This window comes from Quercus robur, chromosome 6, assembly GCF_932294415.1.
Source record: "Quercus robur chromosome 6, dhQueRobu3.1, whole genome shotgun sequence".
Classification (NCBI taxonomy): Eukaryota; Viridiplantae; Streptophyta; class Magnoliopsida; order Fagales; family Fagaceae; genus Quercus; species Quercus robur.
Window position 1 is genome coordinate 46,970,185 of NC_065539.1, and position 26,353 is coordinate 46,996,537.

Consider the following 26,353-nt stretch of genomic DNA (forward strand, 5'->3'; position numbering starts at 1 on the left):
ATGACTAGAATAATAAGCTTATGAAAGCTTTACAAAATAGTGACTATCAAAGTTTGCCAAACCAAAGGGCCTAATAATAAAAGGTCCTAAGACCAACACAAAATAAGCTTATGGGCAGCCTTATAAAACAGTAACCACAAAAGGTTCTAACAATCAAAGGTCCTACAAACTACCAACTCCTGATCCACTTCCAACTCCTTTTCTAGCTCCAGCTCCTTTTCCATATCTACCAACTGCACTGCTTCTAGTAACACTTGTTTGGGTTGAGACCTATAATAATAGATACATTGGACCATATGGTAAATACACAACAAACTCAATGACCAAATACTGGCAATATGCAAATATTAAGCATAATGTGAAGTATATATATAATATGGCAATTACTATAGTGGATTGGCTTCCAACAACACTTGGTGGGTGATGATCCTCTTCCACTCTTAAGCCCATAAACACATGATCACCTCCAGCTCTCCTAACCTTCAACAAGTTCAAAAAATTTGTAGTTAGCAACTACAATAGGTGAGTAGCACAATAAAAAACTTATTTAGCAATAACCAAGTATTAATACATGGTTTTGGCTCCTTGTATTCGTTGTTGCTCCTTGTCTTTGCTTAGTCTGGCCCTCACTAGCATCATTAGATTTGGGGGGTAATTTGCATCCTCTTTTGTTGTGACCCAATTGTCCACAATTGCCATATTTTTTGTGCGGCAGATGATTTCTTCAACTATGTGAAATCCTTGGTGCCTCGTCAGCAGCTTTCTTCCTCTTGTTCTCCTTTGGTCTTCCAAGTTGTACTAGCATCTTTGGAGGCAAAATCTTATCACCTACTGCATTTGGCCAAAAGTCCTCACCATTGGTAGGCTGGATAAGGTGTGAGTATGTTCTAAGGTAAGTCTCAACCTTGTAATAACTATGCACATAGCTTTCTGCCATTTCTTTTTTGTAAGCAATTGCTGAAACCGCATGCATGCAAGGGATGCCGGTTATATCCCATCTGTAGCAAGCACAAGTATGCTTCTCCAAATCAACTACAAATTGCTTTCCCTTACAATGCACTTCAAACTTCGATCCACCAAACCATGTAGATGTGCAATCCCTAGTTGCTTCCTTGTTAACTTCTAATTTATCTTGAATTTTAGGACAAATTGGGCCAGACTTCTTCAACATTGTATCCCTATTTCTTGGGATCCTTTTCATAAGATACCTCCTAATCATCTCACACATAGTCAATATGGATTTACCCCTAGCATCAACAATCTTAGAGTTAAATGACTCACAAAGATTGTTCAACAGCATGTCACACTTAGGTCATGTACTAAAAGCATGTCTACTCCAATGTGCACAGTCAATACCCATCAAATGCCCATAAGCATTAACATCTACCTTTCTCATCATCTCCATCTTTGCCTCAAACCCAAGTTTGGTGATCTCTCTTGCTGCTGCCCACATTAAATCCTTCAATAGTTTGCCCTTGTGCTCTTTCTTGAAGTTTGCCTATAGATGCCTAACACAGAACCTTGTATGTGCTTCAGGAGCAACTTTTGCAAGAGCAAGAAGTAAGCCCTATATTAAAAACAAAACAAATAAATTAGTTAATATGTAGATATTAAATAATATGTAAATTATTTCAAGTCAAATATTATACAACAAATGGTAAGATTAAACTTACATAAATAATTACATACCTTCTGTTGATCAGAAATAAAGGTCCAGCCACGTTCCCTCACAGGACCAATATCAGCTAACAACAACTCCAAAAACCATGACCAACTGTCTTTGTTCTCGCCCTCACAAACAGCAAATGCTATTGGGTACATCCCGTCATTCCCATCAATTCCAACAGCTGCCAATAGTTTCCCTTTCAAAAACCCTCTTAAATGACAAGCAGCTAGACACACATACATTCGTTTGAAGTGCAATGTGGGTGTGTGTAAAGTGTTTTACTTTTCATCCTTCCGTTAATGTCCGTTAGTTTATGTCCTATGTAGCCTAATGGAATACTGATGTGGTAACTAACTTGGACTAAACCATTTTATTTAAAAAAAAATATGGACACATGGCTCACAATGATTTGTACATATGGATTAAATACTTTAGTGAGACAAATTTACCCCTTTTAATGATTTTTTCTTCCTTGTTCTCATGACCAACTGCACCTAGCTTCTCTCAGAAGAGATCTTGGCACTAGCAACAAAAACAAGATACAGTGGCACTAACTCATACCCCCGAGCCTAATGAAATCTCAAGCCCTTGATTGAAAAAAATCCTTTCATTCTGTATTTGCTTGTAGATTTGAAAAGAAAAGATAACTTGGAGCCCACTACCTTGACTAGTTGATAAGTTTGGATATGCATAAACAACAATTTCTTGAACAGAGCGAAAAATTAAAGTATTTTATAGTTTGGGACTCAAAACTTTTGCCTGATTTGGAGCTATATGTGTGTGGCAATACTTCTTGTATAATGGGTTTGTAGTTGAAGCGGTAGCCCTGGAGTGGATTAAAATAAAATGAAGCTATAAGTGCTCTCTCTCTAAGCTTTGGAATTTTTAATCGTTTCTTCTCTTCTATAAGGTGAGCTTCTAGGAGGGCTTGGGCGTTGGGTAATCAGTTTTAACGTTTGGGTAATGGGGTTTCCAGTTGGGGATTTTCTATCAAGATTAACGCACGACTACGGGCTACGGCTAGTGTGAAGAATAAATTTTGTTAGGTTTTAAGACTTTAGGATCTAAATGTATTAGAACTTCAATGTGTAATGTTGACAAACCATGATCAAAACTTAGAGACTAAAATTAGGCTGCTTAAAGTGTGTTTATGTGTAAAATTGGAATCGAGTGATTGCAAAATTTATTAGACTAAATCTATAAGGCTCGATTGATCGAAAATTAGACTCGATCGATCGAAACTCGTGCAAATTGTTTTTTCTACAGAATTTCCAACTCAGCCCAAGCCCATATGACCTATAGGGTTTTATGTTTTGCTTCAAGTATAAAAGAAAAAACCCTAGCCACGTTTTATAAGTTGTTGATATGCTGTGTGTGTGAATCTCTTGTGAGATCTAGATGTGTTTATCTTCATACACACTTAGGATTATCAAGATCAAGATTGATGTCGAGAACTTGGTGATCTCTTCAGTTACTGTTTCAAGAGCTTAAAGAAAAACACAAGTAGGAGAACTTGTGGTTGCTGTGAATCAAGGAAAGAAGTAATCTGTGGACTCGGAGCTGTCACGTGGTCGTGGTAGTAAGTTTTCTACTCAAGGTAGTAATAGGATGTTAGTGATCTAAGTCTTATTGCACAAATTTCAATTCTTTCATAGTGGATCTGTTTTACCTTGAGAATGGCTAGGTTAAATCCTCCCCAGGTTTTTTACCAGTTTGGTTTTCTTGGGTCATCATATCATTGTATTCTTTATATTTTCCGCTACTTTACATGATATGATTGTTATTGTTTTAACCTAGATCTGAATAATAAACCTAAGTATTCACTTGATTAATTAATTAGGTTAAACAATCTAGTTTACAGGGATCTAAAAACGTACAAATTTGTCTCACTAAAATATTTAATCCACACGCATGAATTATTATAAGCCACTTGTCCTTTTTAAAAAAAAAAAAAAATAGTTTAGTCCAAGTCAATTACCACGTCAAATCTCTGTTATGCCACATAGAACATAAATTAAAGGACATTAACGAAAGGATGAAAAGTAGAACGTTTTATAAAGTTTAGAGATGAAAAACAAACTTTTAAAAATTTAGGGACTAAAAACTAACTTTTGTGATAGTTTAGGGATGAAAATGATATTTTACCCAAAAAAATACTTATATGGGTATTGTTCCCTACATTGTGTGTATCATAATTACAATTATGTGTGTGTGTATATATATCAAAATCAATTGCTATGCAAATAATTCGTATGTATCAGCATTGTCCTAACTTTGCCAATGACTTATTGGCCTAATTGTCCCAACTAGTGGGATTCAACTAGGACTCAATTCTCCTCACCCAACTTTTTATAAAATAAGATTGTTATAAATAAATAAATAAATATTGTCCTAACTTTTTGTATCTTGACATATAAAGGGATACTCTACTACTTGGCACTTGCTATTTTCCAACTAGTTTACTAATTACTAGAAATGCTTCTTTTCAAAATAATAATAATAATAAAGGAAATAGTGTCGTGTAATTTTATATATATATATATATATATAAATATATATATATATAAATGTATGTATGTATGTAATTAAAAGACAAAACTTAGGTACAATACCTTAGGTGTTGTTTTTTAGGTTCCCCTCTTAAAATTCAGCCATGTGGCTATTTAATTAAAAGATATACTTCATCCCATTAGAAAAAACCCACATGACAGAATTTTAGAATGGGAACTCAAGGAACAACACCTAAGTACTATACCTAAGTCTTGCCCAAAATTAAAACAAGAAGCATACTTTAAAAAAATAAATAAACAAATAAATAAATAAAAGAGTAATGCTAGAAATACAAACTTTTTTACAAAAAATTTTACAAACTGTTGATGTGATAAGTGGTTATTAGTAAATGAAAAAGTGATGTTAATAATAGACCTAAATGAAAACCAATAAGAAGTAGGCCACATTATTAGTTTGTAAAATAGTTTGTGAATTTAACATTACTCAAAAAAAATTGTAAGTGGTTTAAAACTTTTAAATTAGGAGCCAAAAAAAATTAACTTTATATATATTTACACTATTGAAAAAGGTAAATTATATTTTATAAATGGTTTCAAATTAAACTCTATATTTTAAAAATAAACCATGAAGCTTAAGATTTAAGAATGTTATAAGTTACACCTTATAGTTCCATTAGTTTCAAGTCAAATCTTAAACTTTTCAAATTATATCAATTTAAATCTCTAATTAAACTTGCAAATCAAACCCCTAAACCAAACAAGAAAAGTTCATAATTTAAATTAATACCATTTTAATAATCTAGGGTTTGATTTGAAACTAAGAAACTATAAAGTTTAAATTGTAACGATCATAATTTTTTTTTAAATCTTAAATTCTTTTTTAATTTAAATCATATGAAAATATACAATTTAATTTGAAACCACCTTTGAAATATATTATTAAAATGTAATTTATTAAAAAATATATAAAGTAGACTCACAATATGTTGTTGAACTTCATGGGCCTACAATAACGTGCATTTGGAGAAGATATGCCTGGTTAAACCTGATGGGCTTTTCTAACGGTGTCAAAAAAGTTGGTCTAATCTTCTTTTCTTTTCTTTTTTTTCTTTTTCTCTAGAAAGTTTTAATTTATAATGTCAGTTCTTGGTGATAATTCTTATCGTAACTCTTATCATAACTCTTATCATCAGACCAAGATATTAATTGATTTTTAGTTTAGGCGAAAATTGAACCTCAGATCTTTTATACAACCATCAGAGACTTAATCAGTTAAGCTAACTGAAGATCACTTTGTCTAATCTAATCTCTTTATAATCTTTTTTTTTTCCTTCTGAAAAACAAAGAAATTAAAAACAAATAAATAAATCCTTGGACCAAAATGTCCTCATGTTGCTTTGGGTAAGAGTGTAGAACCCAAAACCATAACCAGTTTGTGAGTGCGTTTGAAATTGATGAAGAAGTGGCCTTTGAACGAAAATCTCCTTTTTGCCCTCACCTCCTCACCTCTTTCCCGCCAAACAAAACTGTCAAATTTTCATACAAAAGCTTATCATTGCATTCAACAGCTTCGAAATTGTAAAGATTTCATTTCTGCAACCTTAGCACACTCCAACGTTTTAAAGTGTGGTTTCTTAAACGACACCTTCGCCACCAACCATCTTATAAACTGCTATGTTAGACTCCAAGAAATACAGGATGCACACCAAGTGTTTGATGAAATGCCGGAACCAAATGTCGTGTCGTGGACTTCGCTTATGGCGGGTTATGTTGATGTGGGTCAACCCAAAATGGCTCTTTGGCTCTTTTGGAAAATGCCCGGAAGTTCGGTCATGCCCAATGAATTTACTTTGGCGACTGTGATTAATGCTTGTTCTACCCTTGCTGATGTCAAAGTAGGGAGAAGAATTCATGCGCAAGTTGAAATATTGGGTTTTCGATCTAATCTTGTTGTTTGTTCTTCACTTGTTGATATGTATGGAAAATGTAATGAGGTTGATGAAGCTCGACGGGTTTTTGACATAATGGATTCTAGGAATGTTGTTTCTTGGACTTCAATGATCACAGCATACGCCCAAAATGCACAAGGCCACAATGCACTCCAAATTTTTAGAGAATTCAGTAGCTTAATGTTGGACCATCCAAATCATTTCATGTTGGCTAGCATAATAAATGCTTGTGCGAGCTTGGGTAGACTGGTTTCCGGGAAAGTCACACATGGAGCAGTGATTCGTCGTGGCCATGATTCAAATGATGTGGTTGCAAGTGCACTTGTGGACATGTATGCCAAATGTGGGTCTGTTAGTTATTCAGAAAATGTCTTCATGAGGATTCCAAATCCTTCTGTGATTTCATATACTTCAATGATTGTAGGTGCTGCAAAATATGGGCTTGGGAAGCTATCTCTCAATCTCTTCAAAGAAATGATTGATAGAAGAATAAAACCCAATGATGTCACCTTTGTTGGAGTTTTACATGCTTGTAGTCACTCAGGGCTAATTGATGAAGGCCTTGAACACTTGAAGTCCATGTATGTGAAACATGGGGTATTGCCAGATGCCAAGCATTATACTTGCGTTGTTGATATGCTTGGTCGAACTGGTCGTCTTGATGAGGCCTACCAATTAGCAAAATCTATCCAAGTAGAGTCTGATGAAGGGGCTTTGCTGTGGGGTACACTTCTTTCGGCTAGTAGGCTTCATGGAAGGGTAGATATTGCAGTTGAAGCCAGTAAACTGCTAATAGAATCCAATCAACAAGTAGCAGGTGCATATGTAACATTATCAAATGCTTATGCATTGGCTGGGGAGTGGGAGAATGTTCATAGTCTACGGTCTCAAATGAAGCGTACCGGAATTTACAAGGAACCTGGTTGTAGTTGGGTTGAGATTAAGGATTCAACTTATGTGTTCTATGCTGGAGATGTAGCTTCATGTCCACGGGGGAGAGAAGTGATGAGTTTGTTGAGGGAGTTGGAGGAGAGAATGAAGGAAAGAGGGTATGTTGGAGGAAGTATGGGTTTGGTGTTTGTTGATGTGGAACAGGAGGCTAAAGAAGAAATTGTGGGACTGCACAGTGAGAGATTGGCATTAGCTTTTGGACTAATAAACATACCTAAAGGAGTGACAATCAGAGTGATGAAGAACTTGAGAATGTGTAGGGACTGTCATGAGGCTTTCAAGCTTATTAGTGATATTGTTGAAAGGGATTTTGTTGTAAGAGATGTGAACAGATTTCATCATTTTAGAAATGGATCTTGCACATGCAGAGATTTCTGGTAATGATCAGCCGATCATAAAATTTAAAATGTTATGATTATGACTATATAGTCGACCCCAAAATTGAGACTAAGATTTCGTTTGTTGTTCTTATCATAGTTATATTCTAAAACCCTACAATAACACAGTGGGAAAAGCCTCCCAAAAGTTGACAATTGTCCAAATTTCACAACTAGATGATAAGAATTGTACTAGATATGGAACAGGCAATGCTTGTGAAGTCTTGGTCAAATGGCATCCAAGAGAACGGTTTCCCCAGAAAAATCTTAGTTTAAGAGATTGTGAACTCAATCTGATCCATGGTATCTACTTTGATGTGTGTGTGCGAGTCTGTGTCAAGGTTCTGGCTACAAGGCTATATGATGCGAGATAAATTTTGTGCAGTGACCCATTTTTTTCTTTTATTTATTTTCTTATTTATTTTACTTTTGGACCAGCCAGTGTTGAAGAATTGGACTAAGGGGGGAAGCTTATCTATCAAATAGCTCTCCCAAAATTGAGGGTTAGGTTACCTATCAATTACCTCTCCCAACGATGGCCAAGAACCTTGTACACTAGAGATCTCACAGAAACGGGTGCCTTGTTCATTGGATACAATCATGCACAATGTGATGTGACAATACAAATAAAATTGATGAGTAACTCAACTACAACAATCATCATCCCAAGAACAGAATAAGAACTCTTAATGACCACCTTTTAAACAACAAAGAGTGCCGGAACTCACTTTAAAATGTTGCAAATCAGTATTAATAATGGCTTCTTTAAACGAAGTAATAGCATCTTAGGGTGTCAAAGTAAGTCCAAACTCATTTGTCCCCTCAAACCCGTCCACTTTAATTGAACCCTGTGAGAGTGCTTTTTTTTCTTTAGCACACAGGCCCAAGGATCATGAGCCAAATAGTTGTAGTTTGGTAGACTAGGCTTGGTTCACCGTAGCTAAATGGGAGCTGATTACGAACCAAGTTGTGCGCAAGTCACATAAATCTCCTCAAGGCAAAAATGCGATTCCTCCTAAGCAATAAAATACCATTATAAGTGTTTTAGTATCATAAAATGACCATTTACTCTTACAAAATAAGTAAAATAGATATTCATAATATTCACAATGAGAAAGAGATTGAAATAGAATATTTAAGGCTTATCTTTTATCGTATAAACATTTTAAAGAATTCCTTCACTTGGTACCCCGGGCATACTGTCATGGGATCCCAGGGCGTATTAGGCCTGTAAGAACCCTGAATACTGATTCTCTGCACTATACAATCTTTCTCCATGCTTGTTATGCAATGGAGTTTTGTCCTTTCCTTTTACCTCTATAGGTCCTACACAAGAACAACTACACAATGCACATATCTTTAAATAATTGTTAGTTTCTTAGATTATGATATATATATTAATACATATACATATATGTAAATGAATTTCATGAGAATGATTCAGCCACGAGGATCCTAGCCCCAATTCTCACAGACTTAATGCTTTTGCACAAGACTTGTGGAATTTGGAACTCAAATCTAAGTGACTTTGCTTGGGCAAAGGACTCAGTTTTTGGCTGAGTAAAAGGAAAAATTAACAAGCAAGAATATATGTATTGAACAGTAAGAAGCAGTAAAAGAAGATAATATAATAAAGAAATATGCAAAGTAATTGTTAGAAATCCTCAAATCAATATGAGATATTTCATTATTTTTCTTAATTGTGGATTACAAATGTGCTCACTAAGACGTGATACAAGATTCAAATAAGTTCAAAAATTACAGATTTCGGTGGCTATCTAAGCCTCTAAGACTTGCAAAGTTTGAATCCTTTTGAATCCAAGTATGTGCTATAGTGGCTGTTTCTGGGATACCGGGAGACGTTCCTCTGTTTTTCTTAAATTTTACAGAGTTCTAATGGTTCTGTTATGATATTCTTCCTACTGAAACCCCCCCCCCCCAAACGTGGGTTTTCTCTTCCTTTTATAGTGTGTTTTCTAGGGCCCCGAGATACTAGTGATTTCTCTCTTTTGCCTCTCAGAGCTCATGCTGTGACAGTTGCCCAAGGGCTGGTCTCTTCCCTTTTTTCTCATAGTTTTCATCTTTTAGTGCTGTTTCTCTAAAAGTCACTTACTGACTTTCCATTCCGGGGCGCCCTTAGGCAACTAGCCTTCAATCTCTCTTCTTTCAAGGTTTCTCACTTTTCAGACTCAGCTGTCGGTTGTCTTTCCTTGCTGTCATTATTCCCAAATAGTTGGAATCTTTTACTGCTCAGTTGAAAGTTCCCTTCCAGTCGGTAAATTGATTAATTTAACTTCTCTCTTTCGGTAAATTTTGTCCTCGTACACCACCTTATATTCTGGATCTTCCTCAAGTCTTTGTACTTTGTTAACTTCTTCAGCTCTATATAGGTCATCATATTTAACTCTCCAATCTGACATCTTTTTCTCATAATTAAGCGACATAAGTGACAATACTAGGAATTGAAGTCTCTCTTGAGATGTCAACAGCATCGGATGGTCTCTCAAATGAATAAGTTTGCACCTTCAAAAAGTAAAAGGTAAAAATAATCAGAAAAGAAATTGACTTAGACATTGAAAACATAATTTTATGCACATAAGAAAAACTATTGTTTCAACATAAAATATTTCCATTCAAAAAAAGTTTTCAACTAAATTTTATGAGGAAAATAAGTTATTCTCAAGTGGAAGAAGAGTTCTAGTTGATTTTGTTTGGTTGAAAAATTTTACAACATGAAGATAAAAGATCACCATCTAAAAAAGAAATGCATTACCATTTTCTAAGATTTTATTGGTGTTTTCAATTAATCCTAAAAATGTTTTCGTTGACTATGATTTTCAGTGTACCAAATATTGAAAAATAAGAAAAATATTTTCAAGAAAATACTTTATACAAAGCCAAACGGGTTTAAACGTAAATGAGTACTTACATTTGCATTGTTTTCAAATGAGAGTAGAAATCGATCAACTCCTTATAGTTAGGATCATTTCCCAATAAGTCTTCTAATAGATTTTGTAGTTGGTCCCTTAGCTTACTCACTCCAAGTTCATTTGAGATTCTCATCAATTTGGCACGACCATTAATAATAGCAATATCTTGAATCTTTAGTTCTCCCATATATCTTTGATTCACTAATTGAATAACACCAGCAATAAGGTCCCTTCAAACATGAAATTAAAAAAAAAGTAATCAATAAATCATTATATCACATAATAATTTTACAAAGATCATGAAAATAAATTATAAGCTATTTTCATACCTTACAATGATCTTGTATTTCGTGGTACCTTTCTTGAGCTGTCTCAATCTCACATTAGCTGTGCTGCATTACCTGAAGATCCCGAGCCTTTGGCAGCCTCTAGATATCCCAGCCCAGATCTTTCACTGGATTTTGCTGGATTTTTTAATGGCTTTTTTACTGGAAATCTGAACATAAATAGAGTCTTAATGTTGATTCTTCTTGCTACTTGAATTAGGTCTTCTTTACTTTTCATGGAATAAGCTTTCTTGTGAAATTTTGGCCTTCAACAAACCCAAATTCACTCAATTATTAGTTAGGCTAAATGGACATCAATCCAATTAGACTCAATAATTATTAGGTTTTAACTAAAAACCCATTAAACTCTATTTAATCCAAAAATAACGTACCTAAATTCAACCCGCCCTTCTCATAAAAAAATTTAATTTCTCAATTTAAAAATCCGTTCATTTTCCTATCCTTTCTTGCCTTTTCTCGGGAACCACAAAGAAAATTTGTCATTTCCTTTTCCCTCACTTTCTTGGCAACCAAACAACAGCACTCAAATACTCTCTCTAAAAATCCAGAAAAATTCCCAGCAAAACAGAGCAAGTGTCTCAGAAAATCTCGATACATCATTTTATCTTCACCCTCAAGCTAAAATCTAAAACTCCTTTGTAAACCCATACCCATATCAACCACTCTCTGAAATACTGTCAAAGAATTCATCGCTTGCATCGTCATCAAGCGTACCCACCTTCCCAACACCAATCAGTTCAGCCCGAAGGTCTCCCCTCTCTCTCGATTTCTTAATTTCTTCTTTATTTCAATTAATCTCTATCTCTTTGTCCTGTTTCAATGGCAATGGCAGACAAATCAGTGATACCCACCTCCCCAACACCAAATCCTCCGATGCAGGGGTGTAATGCATGCTAACATTACATCAACAACACGTCAAACTTCACCGACGACTTCGTCGAAGCACTCAAGTCAGCTCTCGAGACTTACCAGAAAAACTTCAACCTCAACGTCACCGGCGAGCTCGACGATTTCACCGTACAGCAAATCGTAAGGCCCAGGTGCGGCGACGCCGACATCGTCAACGGTACCTCGACCATGAACTCGGGAAAATCGAACACCTCCTCCACGCGCTTCCACACTGTCTCTCACTACACGCTTTTTCCCGGCGAACGTCGCTGGCCTCAAAGCAAGTGCGACCTAACCTACGCGTTCAACCCAGATATCAACCTCTCCGACGAGGTTAAGAGCATGTTCGCTCTCGCCAGAGACACCATCGCTCAGCTCAGGGAGCGGTGGACTAAGCAAGAGCCTTTGAACTCTGATTCCACTGCTCTCACTAAGGTCAGTGGAAACTCAAAGCTGCTCCTTTTTCTTTGTTTTCTTTTTTTTTTTTTTTCTTTTTTTGTTATGCTGTGTTTGGTTGCTGAGAAAATGATGGGAAAAAGAAGTGTGAAGTTTGGGAGAAAAATGAAAATTAACCCTGATTTTCAAACATTATAATTTGTAGGCTACGTTTTTAAATTATATTTTTTACTAGCATCTCAAGTATTTAAGACTCGATTTTGGCCTATAAATCGAGTCTCAAAGACTCAATTTCCATGGATTAATCACGTTTGATGTGGTATTTTTTTCCATGTGGCGTCTACATGAAAATCGAGTCTCTAAGACTCGATTTATAAACCAAAAAAAAATTTAAGTCTCAAGTCTCTCAGTCATTCCTAGAAATACCAAAAAAAAAAAAAAAAATTTAAGAAATCCAAGAAACACAATCTAGCACAATCAGATCAGAGACACAACAATCACAGCACAATCAGATCAAAGAGAGAAAGATCTAGAGACCCAAATTAAATAGGAGGCAGCACGACCTGGGTCGTGCGACCCTGGGCAACGCGACGTGGGTCGGCTTGGGTTGACGGTTGAGCTTGCATCTCCATTTCTTCTTCTTCTTCTCTCTCTTTCTTTCTGCGTTTTTGTTGTTTCTGCGTCTTCTGATCTGAGTATGAATGATTGTAATTATAAAATAGGTTATAAATCGAGTCTTAAAGACTCGATTTTCATGTAGACGCCATGTGGAAAAAAGTATCACATCAGATGTGATCAACTCATGTAAATCGAGTCTTTGAGACTCGATTTATAGGCCCTAAATCGAGTCTTTAAGACTCGAGATGCTAGTAAAAAATATAGTTTGAAGACGTGACCTATCAATTATAATGTTTGAAAATGAGGGTTAATTACCCTGAAATGTCGTGAAGTTTGACTCTTTTAAGAGTTATGTGTTTGTTGTCCTCTGTTTGGGTGCCAATGGAAGTGTTTATCTGAAAGTAGAAATAATTAACAATTGTCTGAATTTTTATTGATTGAATTTTTGTTTGTTTGGAGTTCTCTTTACCCTTTTTGGTAATTTAATTTTGATAATTAGGTAATTGGGTGAGTTGGGATTTACCCATTATAATTGGGTTGAGTTAGGTTTGAGTTAGAAGCAATTAGTTAAATAGGTTTTAATGGGTGAATGGATTTCATATACCCAACCCAATTATGCCCACCCCAAACCACCCATTTGACACCCCTAGGCATCTTCTACTCTACATAAACAAAGTTCATTTGCAATGGATATTAGACTAGATTTTATTGATTTGATATTTGAGACATCCAAGATCCATCAAGTTGCCAATAGCAAGGGTTCAATCTGAAAAAATAATGTCAGTAAATAATACCTGCTGTCACCACAATAACACAATCATAGGAAAAAATAGAACGAAAAAGAAAAGAAAAAATGTTTTCAGTAAATAATACCTGCTGTCACAATAACACAATCATAGGAAAAGATAGAACGAAAAAGAAAAGAAAAAATGTAGTGACCAAAATGCCTGATTCTTTATTATGTAAGCTACAAGAACAACGGTTTGTGTGCATATCATTCTGAGAACATCAATGGATATCAACCATGCACTTTTATTACAATCTATACTGAAAAGAATAATACAAAAATTTAGGGGGGAGAAGAATGGAAATAGGAATAGAGTCTATGTGAATGCCATTCATCAGTGTCTGTGCTTGCAGCTGCCTGCCATCAAGTCAATGCCCCATTCACCTACCCAAACATCCTGCTTCTTTAACAATCATATTCATTACATAGATTCCGCTGAGCTACCAGCTAATACGGAAGCATCGATACTCCCATTGCCACAGGACAGATCTATTCGCAATATTTGAGACGAAAAAATCATCATCTCCTCCAACTCCAAGACCTTAATCAAAAAATTGGCAATCCTTCCCTTGGTTCAGAAAATTATGAATATGAGATACAATGTCCACACTAGTAACAATAAAAGCAAGAAACTGAATGACCACCTCCAAAATATTGCATATACTTGCTAGTCCGTTTTTTTTCCTAGATAAGTACTTGCTAGTCCAAATAAGAGAAAAGAGCAATAACAAAGACAAGCAAAATCTGACTACCCAGTACCACCACTACCAAAATCCCGGAGGTTCTGCTTTTCTACAAGTGGAAGAATCAGTTTAATTTTCTTAACAAAAAACAAGTAACATGAGAGAGAGAGAGAGAGAGAGAACAATGTGAGACAAGAATTGGTCACTACAAAGGCAAAAGCTGAAGCACAGTTATCAGGGAAGAAACATCTAAGCATAGATATGTTTGCTTTTCTAGTAATACAAATTGAAAATAAAATAGAAATAGTGTAACCCACTTATATCCAGCCACATCAGTTCATATACTTCCACCATCAGTGTTCCATTTCCCATCTCCTTAATCACAGAATTTGTAATGTAATGACACCTGTCAATATGTAGTTCCTTTGTAAGTGTTGTAATGCCATCTCCAGACATTGAAAATATGCAAGGGAATAAGATCTGCCAAATTTATGCCATGTGGTGAAGAGAAGTATATCTTCTTTATGTTATGCACACACACAATAGTGAACATTTGTTTGCAGTCACAAAGGACATAAATCGGCAAAATATCACCATCACCTATAGTTGACATACATCCCCACTAATATATATATGATGATAGTAATAATAGTACAAAACATAACTTTTTTTTATTATTCAAATGTTACAAGTGGGGGAGGGGGGATTCGAACCCTGGTTCCCATAAAGATGGCATGAGGCTCTTGGCAATTGTATAAAACTAAACTCAAGTGGAAACACATCAATGGCATCATTGACAAAAAACTGAGGTCAGTGAAAGACTGAGCTGTTATGATCATGGTTAAAAAACAGCCTATAAACTTATTTGCTTTGGGTGGAGGGTGGAAGGCAGTTGCAACCACATAGCCTCCGTTTGGATTGAAATGAAAAATGAAAATTATTTCATTATTCAACTTATTTTTGCTACTATTCACAGGCCCCACTATACTTTTTGATACTATTCATGAGTCTCACTGTATTATTTTAACTAACTTTTACCTTTACCTACAATACTTTCAGCAAAAAGTTTTCAGTTTTAACAAAATAAACGGTTCTCAAACAAACCCATAATATCCTAGTAAAATTAAAACTGAATAGTAGGAGGGACAAACACTTGCCAGAAGGAAGAATAGATTTCCTTGCATGAAGAGTAAATGGAAAGAAAAAAAAAATTGCAAGTATTGGAATAATGGAAAAATTAGTGAAAGCAAATCACAAACTATATCCTAACTAAAAAAGACAACTTTTTTTTATAGATAATTACACATGCACCCGGTGGGTCTTGAAAGGTGCTATCTGAGCTAGAGTCATTGGACCAACTGAAAAGAACAGATCTATAAGGACTAAGTTCATGGGAATCCAGAGTGTTTCAATACCAAAAAGAAATGTAAATTTTGATACAAAAAGAAAGAAAATATAGATGTACCTCTTACATATCTATGCAGCAAAACTGCTTAAGAAATACAAAATTTTGTCTCCTTATCCAAGCATTAATCTACTCAACAGATGCAATGACAAACCAATACCCCTTCCTGCAATTCATGTACAAGTCAGATAAATTAGCATAAATTGAACAACCCAATGAGTAATCAAAAGTAGAAGTTCAACTATATCTTGCAAAAAGTTAAAAAACTTTGCAAACCTTGGTCAAGGTAATTAATTCACATGTGGTGAACACCCAGATCCCAACAGAAGCAGAAGGAGGCCCTAAAAGTAAGACCTACACAGAATCAAACTTAACATTATAAACTGAAAAGAAGAGGACTAAAACAGGAGCTCCTCCGATATACCATGTTGATGAAATGAAATTTTACATACCTGCAAACTCATACTATTTCTTTAACAAGGAAAGCCAGCAGGGTCAGTTAAAACAAGGTGCATGCATGACAATTCTGCAAACAATATAGGAAACCCTCCACAAAAACTTGGATTTCCATTCCATCAAATTTTGATAAATGATAAAAAGAAAAGGGAAGGTGAGGGGAGGGGGAGTACTTAGACAGAAAATTGACCAGCATCACTATATCAGTATTCAGCCTCCTCAAAATGGTTGCTCTTGGAATGGTTGCCTAAACCGTTTCCAATCTCTACAAATATTTTACCCTCAAACCCCGAATCAATGGAGCCAAAAGAATATATATAACTGAACTAATACATAAACTCTGAATTGTGTTGCCGAACAAGAGTTCCATGCCTCTTTTCCCAACCCTTGAAACTTAGGGGTGAGCATGCCTTGCCCTTATCCATGTCAAGAACTAGCTGAACATTCAAAAATACATTACAAAATTTGCTAATCAATCTCACTTTGTACACATGTACAGAGGGGTAACGAACTCTCGGGGACCTGCTTCTTTGCAGGTTTCCATGGGCAGGTCTATGTAGGCATCTTTTACCCATTTCTTTTCCTGATGCCTGCTCGCTAGGGGAAACAAAACTGGAAGAAAAAATAAACATTATATGTACAGGGTTGACTTAGTCTCTAGCACCACTGAAATCTGAACGACTTATGGCCTCCATTGCAAGCCGAACCAGACGTATTAGTTCCTCTACATCTTGGAAGCTGAAATCAATGACCCTCTTAACAGAAGTAACACAATCCTTATTTTGTGCCTCTTCTAGGATTACATTGGCAGCCGCAAAAGCATTCTGGGATTTTCTAGAGGCCTCCATTGCAAAATTTACATCCTGTGTCTGCAAAAGAATCAAGCAGTAATTTTTACCCTCCTATGCCAAATATAGCCACAAAGGCCAAGATATGCACACAAAGCTAATATAAGCCTACTACAAGTTTACAAATAAAAAAGTTATAGACCACATTAGATTGGACTGTCAAGAATCAAATGTCCAGATATGGAAAACCAGACTAAAGGATTTGGATGACAAAAATACTCCTGAAATTTCAAAAACATGACAGCCTATGCCAAATCCTTTCATGCAATAATATGTTCACTTTACATTTAAACCCCCATTAACACAATCCGTTTGGTACAAGACATGTACCACAAGGCAAGTGGTAGACCATTCTTATTCACCTTCCCAACACTTCAATCATAGATCCCTGGGCTTTTCTATGCTTCCCTCTATTAAGATAATTCCTCCCGCATCATATGTTACAGGAAATCAAGACTCCAGAACACACAATGACTAAACCCTTGATCAATTAATTGCTTAACAAGTTATATGATATAAGGCAGAGATTGTAGAGAAGATTAAATCAACTTACAAAGTCAAGTAGACGAACAAAATTAGGGCGGTTTCGAGAAACAATGACCTGGTTTCCAGCAACATTATAACCAGTACCCTTGGATAAATTACCCTTATCCACTGTTGCTTGATTGTTTAAGTTATCGACATCTGAAGCAGAAGATGATGGAGATTCACCTAAATAAATGATTTGAGAAAAAGTGTTACATCGGTGATTTTCTTAACCCAAAAAATAATTACATCATTGATGACATCACTTTCAGAAACACAGTGCATCCTTTTACTTGATTCAGTTACCCACAGACCATAAAAGTTTTCAACATTTTGTTTTATAAGTTTAAAAGTTTTCAACATTTAAAATAAGAAAAATTGACATTCTTTGGCAGAAGAAAAGCTACACCACTTCATAGCAGAAGAATGACTAGACAACATCTAAATAAAGAAATGCACACAACTTCGAAAGAAGTTGACAACTTATTGTAAAAACATAAGAACAGAAACAAGCCTGAATGTATAGCTGCACCATGACCAACTTCTATTACCTTGAGGAACCACCTGTAAAGTTGCTTGCAACTCATGCCGATCTCTATTTGTACTAGAATTTTTGCAATAAACCACCCTCATGTATGCCACCTCCAAGCATTTGAAGGCCAAAGCAGCAGCTGCCATCTCTTGGCGACTTTCATATTCATGAGCACAGTGCCTGTGGAAATATAGGGTTCAGCACATGTTAGACCTTAAGAATAGTAGAGTGCAGTAAAATCGTACTTATTATGGGGTTGCACCCATTTTGCTTTTGCAAGAAACTTTCTTGCTAAGAAAAATGTTAAAGCAACCACCTCTAAAAGGCAATGACACCTAACTGAGCTATTATGGTCAGTCAATGGAAATCAATCAAAAACTAATCACCAAAGGCTGAACATTGATCATAACAGTCATTGTCACACACATGGCCAAGCCAAGACAAAGCCAAATAATAGGCTGCTGGTTGCCAGGTTTGTCCAATGTTTTAGACTACAAATGCACTGTCAGAATGTGATCTCCTCAGGCTTGGCTTGAACAATTAACAAGCTCAAGCCAGTCCAAGTAGCTCAGTCCATCTTCTAGTGTCTACAAAGAAGCTTTTGAAACGTGACCTGCTCATGCTTGTCTTGGAAATTTAATAAGGTCAAGCCAGTGCAAGTAGCTCAGTTAGTCTACATTCCAGGTCAGGGAAAAAAAAATTCTACCACATCAAAAAAAAATTTGCAAGTCATTCAAAATATTTTGGGACAGACTTCTGGACCAAAGAAAAATAGAGAAGAAATAGTCAAATAGATGACTCAGACATCCTGATAAAGGAGAATCAAAAAGATTCTTGTAAAATGTTTATTTATCATTAAATTTCTTTGCTCCACCATCATATTCTTGCTTAACAACACCTGATTATAATGGATACCAAAAAGGTAACGCTGTATTTAAGATATGCCTCACTTGAATTGATAGCAAATTATCAACAACAATCAACAAGCTAATTCGTTACCTATCGAAAAAAAAAATCAACAAGCTAATTCATAAGAAAGAAAGGTATTTAAGACAGTCTAATTACATCGGACTCCTACTATATATAAAAGCGGAGTCCAAAGAAGCAATGTTTTTCTTCAAAATTGAAAATTTTCACCTACTCGCACAATTTAGCTGCAGTGCCATACGCTTGAATTGGAGTCATCTCCCCATGTCTACCACTATCGCTACCACAAGTTTCTGTAAGTGAAGCTCCATGAAGATACTTTAAGGCAGCTTGGAAATAAGCCTCATTACTTTCGAAAACAAAGCAAGAGCTCTACGAAAGATATTGAATCCATACCAAGAATTAGAATAACAGGAAACACAAAAATACCATAGAAACAGAAGGTAAACAATTAATAAGGGTAACAGATGTACCTTAAGACGATCTGCAGTGTCTCTAAGATCTTTGGCTCCTTTCAGGGTATTGCTAGCAATCTGGCTGGAGGAAATTGTTCTCACAGGACTTGAAGCATTGAGATCTCTGACCCCTTGTCTTTCAGTTACAACATGCCGCAAACTGTTGTTAACTCCATTGGTTTTATCAACATTCCCATTCCCAGAATGTTTTAATGCCTTTGACACATCACTAGGTGCATCAATAGGACGTCCATCTAGCACACCTCCTTTCTGGTGCCCTAGTCCAGGTCCACAACCAATGGATACTTTTTCTTGTTTACCTTCACCATCAGAACGTGAGAACAACTTTAATTTCCCATTTCTTGGCTCTATTTGTATTAGATTAGCTTTATTTTCACCCTCAAAATCTTGAATCAGGCTCTGCTGGGGACCAAGCTTCCCATTTCTGCTACTTGGAGCACCCAATTTCATATCTGAATCATCGTGCTCTTTTTGCTTTAACTTGCTTTCCTTTCGACTCTCACTTGACCATTGTCCCACAGGATCCGCCCTACTGGCATGATTCTTCTCTTCCTTGCTGAATCTAATGCTAGAATTCTTAGGAAAACTGTGTTTAGCATCGGCCACTGTTTCATGACCAGGAACTCGGAGATTAGGGTCAATCTCTGAGTCAGTGCTCTGGTTCTTCTTTGTATACTTATTAACTGGATCAGAAATGTTCATTGTATCTCTATCAAACTCAGACTTGGATCTTCTGCTCTTGTCCCTAGATTCCAAAGAGCTATCCTTACCAGATTTTTGCAGAACAGCATGTTCATGGTGGTTCTTCTTAACTCTATCTTCATCATAGATATGTTCTTGGACATGCAGATCGCCAGGGAACTGGACATTTTGCACAACACTGTAAACATCACCATTAAGCATATGGGTATTCCCAACTTCAGAAGAAGGTTTTAATTTAACACTGAATTTGTGACTAGCATCTCCATCTGTACTATACGCTTGTGTAGAAAATTTACGAGATTTAGGATGAATCACTGTCCCAGACAAATTAACCTCAGCATTAATGTCACATCTTCTAGAATCATCCATCACAGGGAGATCACTAGTCATAGTATCACCTTTCTCTACAATGTTTCCTCCCACCAATGTAAACTTGTCTAAATTAGAGGCCTTCAAAGGAGAAGACGAAACAGATTCCACTGGTGAACCTTTCACTTCTTCAATGTTGGCCCTAGTTTTACGGGATCCTGAAACCTTTGAAGAGCTTGAGGTTGCTGTACCAGATACCAAATCTCTTCTCAGTGAATCTACAACATCCACATTCTGTTTAGATGAAATCTTCTTTTTATGTTTCCTGGGTTGTTGCTCGTCATTTCTCCTGACTTCTTCCATGCTGTCAACGGGATGATCTCTGCTGGACAAGATAATCTTTGACAGCCTACCTCTTTTATTTGACTTATCATCATCATCATTAGTGCTGGACTCCTTCAGCTCGGTCTTCGAATCCCTGAACTTCTTTTGCTTCCTGAATCCACTTTCACTACTTTCCTCTTTCTCGTATACCCCACCATCATGCGCAGTATTTTGAAACATCTCGACCTGACTCTTGTTATCCTCCCAGTTATTTGATTTCCTTTTCTTCAAAGAACCATCCTTTGTACTAAACTTTCTCATATCCAAGGACCCCCCATCTGACATGATCTGAGCTTGGTCTCCCAGTTTCTTAACAGAAACTATTACCTTGTCCTTTACATCAAATTTTGAGTCCTCAGATAAACAGTATTCATCATATTTTCGCATATCCTTCCCACTCCCCTTAGTTGGCAAAACAGCACTTGAACTGATACGCACCCTCACAAGGTCCATTTCAGAAGTCTGATGCTTATCAGAATAGTACAGATCCTCTGTCTTGGACTTCTTAGAGGTTCCACGTCCATGTTCATCAGCCTCTCTCTTGCTTTTCATTTTTATTTGTTTTGCATCACCTGCAGATATTTGATGACCCACAAGAACGCACAAACAAACACACGGTTACCTACTTTCCCAAGAAGAGTCAATCAGCCACATAAAATTATTTCTTAAGTAAAATACATACCTCCATTAATTGAGCTTTTTATATTAGGCATGTCCTTTTCCACAACCAAGTTGTGTAATCTACTCAAATGTTGAGAACTAGATTTCTTCATTGGAATTGATTCTGCATGACGCTGGTTCATGTCATTTAAGCTCCTGCTTTTTGCAGATTCTTGTAGCTGTTTCTTTGTAGAATTAGAGATCTGAAAGGGGCCACCACTGGTTCCTGCATTTGCTATTTCCTTAGAACTATGTTTCTTCTTTCCTCGATTAAAAATGTAATGGGAACTGGAATTCAGGTGATTCTGATCAAGATGTTGGACATCGCCTGAGGATACTCCCACTGCAGTTCCACTGACATGATTTTGTGGGTTATTCTGACTCTCAGGAACCGGTAATTGATACAATGCACGAAGGGCTTTCGTTGTCTCGTCCTCACTGATGTCACAACGATTCATACCAGGCCTGTTAAAACAATGCAATAGCATAATGAGAAGTCACCAATATTTACATATACTCATACTTTGTACACACGCAAAGAAAGAGAGAACACAATGAACAAAGAGTACGAGCATTGCACTCACAACCTCATTTAGTTTTCAGCTGAAGTAATGCCTAAATCCTACATTGATTTAACTGAACATGTTGATTTATTCAGCAATGTGGAACTCCAAAAGGAGAAAGCAAACTTACAGCCAATTTAGCATGCTACACAACCATTTATCAGGGAGTTGCTCTGGCTTTGTACCAATGGGTAGAAGCCTCCATGTCTGACAACGGTCACACTGTACCCAATCTTCTTCTATAACTACAGGAGCTGCCATTGGAGGTGCCATCTCAGAACCGAGTCCATTTTCCATAATAGGAGGACATGCAATTGTAGCATCTTTTATAGAAGCCCCTGATATTGACTTCTTATCAACTTTCTTACCACTTAATCTTCCCTTTGGTTTATCCATGAATGCATTCCTTTGCATTTCAACAGCACCAAGGTTAGCATCCTTCAGCCTATCCTCAGAAGGCCTCCCCACTGGATCCATTTGATTATCTTTCTGTTCCAAGTTTGTTACCAACAATGACTCTCTACGATCATCTCTGCCTTTATTCTCCTTCTGTGGCTTTATTTTTTGAGTTTTACTATTACTGTCAGTAACAACATAACTAGTACTCTTCTTATCATTTGGTTCTGCAGTTGCACCAAACCTCGAGCTTTCATTTGTTGAAACAGCGACTGCCTTGCCATTATTTTGTGTCCCCTTTGACTTATTTTTGCGCTCAAAGGACGGCTTTTCCAGTTTACAAGGAACATTTGTTTCATCATCTTCATAAGATGTAGCTTTCCAACCAACCTTCTCTTTTTGAGGATTTAGATCTTCCTTACATTTGGACTCATCAGAGTAGCCTTTTAGGGAGGAAGAAGTTTTCTGACCATTGCCATTGTCCTTGCACTCAGTTAAAACATCCTTGTGGGAGTTTACAGCTATGTTTTCTCTGACATTTTCCACTAAAATATTCCTAGGATTTCTCTTATCACTCTTACCACAGTCTTGGCCTGATACTGATTCCGAAGACTCCTCTTTCACTATTTCAGAGGAAAGTAATCTACCTTTCCCACCATCGTTGCAGCCTTCCCTGAAAACTTCAGATGCCCCACCAGCATCTTTCATAGAGTTGCGAGCATCACATACCAACTTGGAAACTGGTGTGCATTTCAAGTCACCAGACATAAATTCCTTGCCTTCTGTGGTTTCATTTACTGATATTTTCTTCCCTTGTAATGTCAGGTCATTCTCAGAATCTGCACCATTCCCATGCTTCAATTCTACCCGCCTATCCTTTTTCCCCATAAGTTTCGTTTTCTTTGCCTTTAACAATTTCCCATTTTCCATCATTGACGCTGACTCATCTACTAACATGGCAGAGTGCTCTTGATGACCACTGAGGGATGGCAAGGGTTTACTGACACTAGAATGTTTTTCCTTTCTCATCAAATAAAGCAGACTGTCATTAAGAGGTGATATCAGTCTACCGCCAGGGATGGGGAAGGAAGTCATAACCTGTTTTTAACACAGACAAAAAAAATCAAATGTAAGAAGGTTTTGTTCCATCTAGTGGCAAAGAAACAGATTATTCAGAAAATGCCGAACAAACCGTTACCTGAATAATGCTAGTGGGAGACCTATCAGTGGTCTCTTGAGAAATGGGTGATGTCCCTTGACTGTCCACTGGGCTGTCTCCTGGTGATGAAGATGGGGAGTCATCAAGTCCAAGACCACTATAAATTGCTGCATTCTTCCGTTCCGAGTTGTCACAACCCATTTTTATTCGAACCTTCAGTGTTCTTTGGTCAGTCGGATTGCCTGATGGCTCTGATCTGCTTGAAACTTCATCCTTCAAGGTACTCTTAACAGCAACTTGGATTTGCTTGATGGAAGCATCTGCTGAAGGAACGGTTGAATTGTGCAACATGTGGGCCCCGCAGGAAGAAGTCCCAATTTTCAAAGATGGGGTAGTAGTAGAGGGAGCTTTCAAATTCTGAGAGGCACCCTGTATGGTAACATAACCCACAGAGCTCAAATAAACTAGAATTCCCCAAGCTGGCAAGATTTCAGCCAAATATATCTCTTTCCTACCAAATGATCTTTTATGTTAAAAGAAATTGTCCATATACCTCAATGGGTAAATTGTTAGGAGATCTAGGCTGATTGTGGTTTCTTTGTGGAGTCTTTGGATGAGACCAAACAGAAGGAGAGCGTTCATAGGTAGGTAAAAATGAACCGTACCCACCAAATTTCGCCCCTGCCAAATTAAGCAAAGTTCCATATTATTAATTTCAATGCATAAAGAATGCGCTTATCTCTGTGTTCCACAACTCGCTACCAGGTCACTTACCCAAATTCTCAGCAGACACCCCGCCTTCAAATTCTTTTTGAAAGTGGCCAAGAACATTTTGAAGCTTCTCATCCTTTATGAAAATAAAGTAAACTCTTACAAGTGTCATTTACATACAAACTATAACAAAATATCAAGAAATTTATCTATGAAATATCCATAATGAGTTACTAAAATAGCAGCCATCAAAAAGGCCAACACATTAGAATTGCAGGAAAAGTTAAAGACTGTTCAACAGGTTTTGAAATGGTTTCACTTGTTTAAAGGAAATTTGCACTAATGGTCAACTTGGTAGTATAACCAAACTTCTATTAATCATTCTTTCAGTGCACAAAAGATGATATAATCAACTAAAGCAAGTCTTAAAATTTTATTTAGAGGTTTGAATTCTTTCTTTAAAAAGATAAAAGGTCCCTCAAATATATCTCCAACCAGAACAGGTTAATGATCAGCATAATAGCAAAGAAGTTTGGCCTGGTTCTAAACTCTAATCACCAAAATTTCTAGGAATATAACCTACAGGCTCCCCACAATTAGTTATAACAAATTTGCTGCACGTTATCGGCCATATAATGCAAGCAATCCATCAAGGAGCACTTCCTCACTGATTTGATGAAGCACAAGTCGAATTATCCTCCAAGACATTATATCCTTATTTGACCCCTCACGACTACAAGTAACGCATTGAGGTTTCCCATAAACAATATAAAATAAAAACAAGATTCCAAAATATGAACCTAAAATCGTCGCTAACCAGTGCAATGCAACTAGTTTAGGCTTATATTATTGTTCTTCACATGTGATGTGATTTGACCATCCTTTGTGTGTGTGTTTGTGTGTGTTTGATTCCCATGAAATTTAAAAGCTCAAAAATTAAACTCCCTTCATTTTCCTACAGTTTCTGGTGAATTCTAAACCAAATTAAAAAATTTAATCACCACAACACAAATGGAAGCTCAAATCAACACATTCACGCATAAAACTAAATTCAATTTCTTCAACAATCACAATTAAATCAAACTCCAAAAAATAATTAAGAGAAAAATAAACAAACAATCATAATAATTAGAACAATTATCTAATGCAAACAGCAAAGAAACCCTTACAATGTAAGACAGACAGGTGAGATCGATGTCAGGGTCAATGTTATTGTTGTTGTAATACGAAGCCTCGCCTTCTTCAAGCTCTGTATTATTCTCTTCCATCTCCTCCACCACCACCAAACCCTAACCCTAACCCTAACCCTAACCCTAGCCCCAAAACCCTAGCCCTCCCTCCTCCTCCCTAAAGTCCAACATCACCAAATCTCTTCGCAAACACCACCAACAATAATCAAAGCTCCCAATCCCAACTCTGACTCCGACCCCACCAAATCACTAACCCTCATTGACAGCGAGATCGATCGGACGGTGCAGATTGATCGGACCCGATCAGCGCCGACTCGGGTTGACTCGGACCGGAAAAAAAAAATCGATTTCTCTCACAAAACAGCAAGAGAAAGAAAAACAAAAAAATATAGATTTTGTGTTTTTCGGTCTTTGGTTTTTATTATTATTTTTTAAAAAAATTCAAATTTTTTTTCTTCTATTTTTTCCTTATTTAATTTTTTTTCTGTTTTTAGAGGAAACTTTTATTTCTAATTTTCTAAGAGTCCGTTTTAGGAAGCAAAACTCTGTGTGTGAGCTTTTGCTATAGCCAGAGAGATCAAAGTAAAAAAGTACTTTTTATATTTTTTGTGCTTATATTACTGCGTGTTGATGGCGCGTGCAGTTTAAGCGCGTGGATATGTGAATGTGTTTTTTTTATATTTTATCTTTGGGAGTGGAGGAGGAGACAGAGTAGCTAAGAAAACGGCGCCGTCTGGTATGTTAAGTAAAGGTGTTTGGTGGTTTTGTAAAACAACAAGTTTTGTTTGGTTTTGTCTAACCTTTGTATAACGAAAGACGATGTGGCAACTTCTTCGTGTCCGTTAGAAAAGCTGTGTTTGGACATGTGTAATTCCATATGCGTGACATGGTTTTTTTAGAGCTACCTAGATTTTCCGTTTGTTTGTCGAGAAAGTCAAAGTGAAAAAACTCAAAGAAAAGTGATAACGATTGAAGATGAGTTTTGTTGTGGTGGACAACCTGTTGCGA

The 26,353-nt window shown here is 36.6% G+C and overlaps 2 protein-coding genes and 1 long non-coding RNA gene across 14 annotated transcripts; 2 read left to right on the forward strand and 1 right to left on the reverse strand.

Annotated features, from left to right (window-relative positions):
- Positions 1-5,539: 5,539 nt before the first annotated feature.
- On the forward strand, positions 5,540-7,759 carry LOC126689094 (pentatricopeptide repeat-containing protein At4g15720). Its single transcript, XM_050384132.1, has one exon. The coding sequence runs from the start codon at positions 5,631-5,633 to the stop codon at positions 7,455-7,457; it is 1,827 nt and encodes a 608-aa protein (XP_050240089.1). The 5' UTR covers positions 5,540-5,630; the 3' UTR covers positions 7,458-7,759.
- A 3,327-nt stretch (positions 7,760-11,086) lies between these two features.
- Positions 11,087-13,078, forward strand: LOC126689097 (uncharacterized). Its single transcript, XR_007644423.1, has 2 exons — positions 11,087-11,478; positions 11,563-13,078. It is a non-coding gene; the product is annotated as an uncharacterized LOC126689097 (long non-coding RNA).
- A 486-nt stretch (positions 13,079-13,564) lies between these two features.
- Positions 13,565-25,929, reverse strand: LOC126689095 (cysteine-tryptophan domain-containing zinc finger protein 5-like). Of its 12 annotated transcripts, none has more exons than XM_050384134.1 (14): positions 25,325-25,929; positions 24,219-24,291; positions 23,998-24,125; positions 23,484-23,873; positions 22,020-23,383; positions 21,349-21,791; positions 19,269-21,238; positions 19,010-19,167; positions 17,888-18,048; positions 17,365-17,522; positions 15,960-16,832; positions 15,784-15,861; positions 15,568-15,673; positions 13,565-14,508 (listed from the first exon to the last, which is right to left on the reverse strand). In XM_050384134.1, exons 1-11 carry the CDS (start codon positions 25,421-25,423, stop codon positions 16,614-16,616), a joined length of 5,163 nt encoding a protein of 1,720 aa, XP_050240091.1. In that variant the 5' UTR covers positions 25,424-25,929; the 3' UTR covers positions 13,565-14,508; positions 15,568-15,673; positions 15,784-15,861; positions 15,960-16,613. The 12 variants fall into 12 exon arrangements, with proteins under 12 accessions (XP_050240091.1, XP_050240100.1, XP_050240099.1 ...); XM_050384143.1 differs by having other exon boundaries at positions 13,565-13,960; positions 14,420-14,508; positions 15,575-15,673; positions 15,784-16,832; XM_050384142.1 differs by having other exon boundaries at positions 13,565-13,982; positions 14,420-14,508; positions 15,575-15,673; positions 15,784-16,832.
- Positions 25,930-26,353: the final 424 nt, after the last annotated feature.

Coding starts and splice junctions, on each gene's coding strand:
- LOC126689094 (XM_050384132.1), top strand. CDS start 5,631: ATGAAGAAGTGGCCTTTGAACGAAAATCTCCTTTTTGCCCTCACCTCC.
- LOC126689095 (XM_050384134.1), bottom strand. CDS start 25,423: ATGGAAGAGAATAATACAGAGCTTGAAGAAGGCGAGGCTTCGTATTAC. Junction 23,384..23,483: donor CTCCCACTAGCATTATTCAG/GTAACGGTTTGT, acceptor TGTTAAAAACAG/GTTATGACTTCCTTCCCCAT. Junction 17,523..17,887: donor TTTACAGGTGGTTCCTCAAG/GTAATAGAAGTT, acceptor TCATTTATTTAG/GTGAATCTCCATCATCTTCT.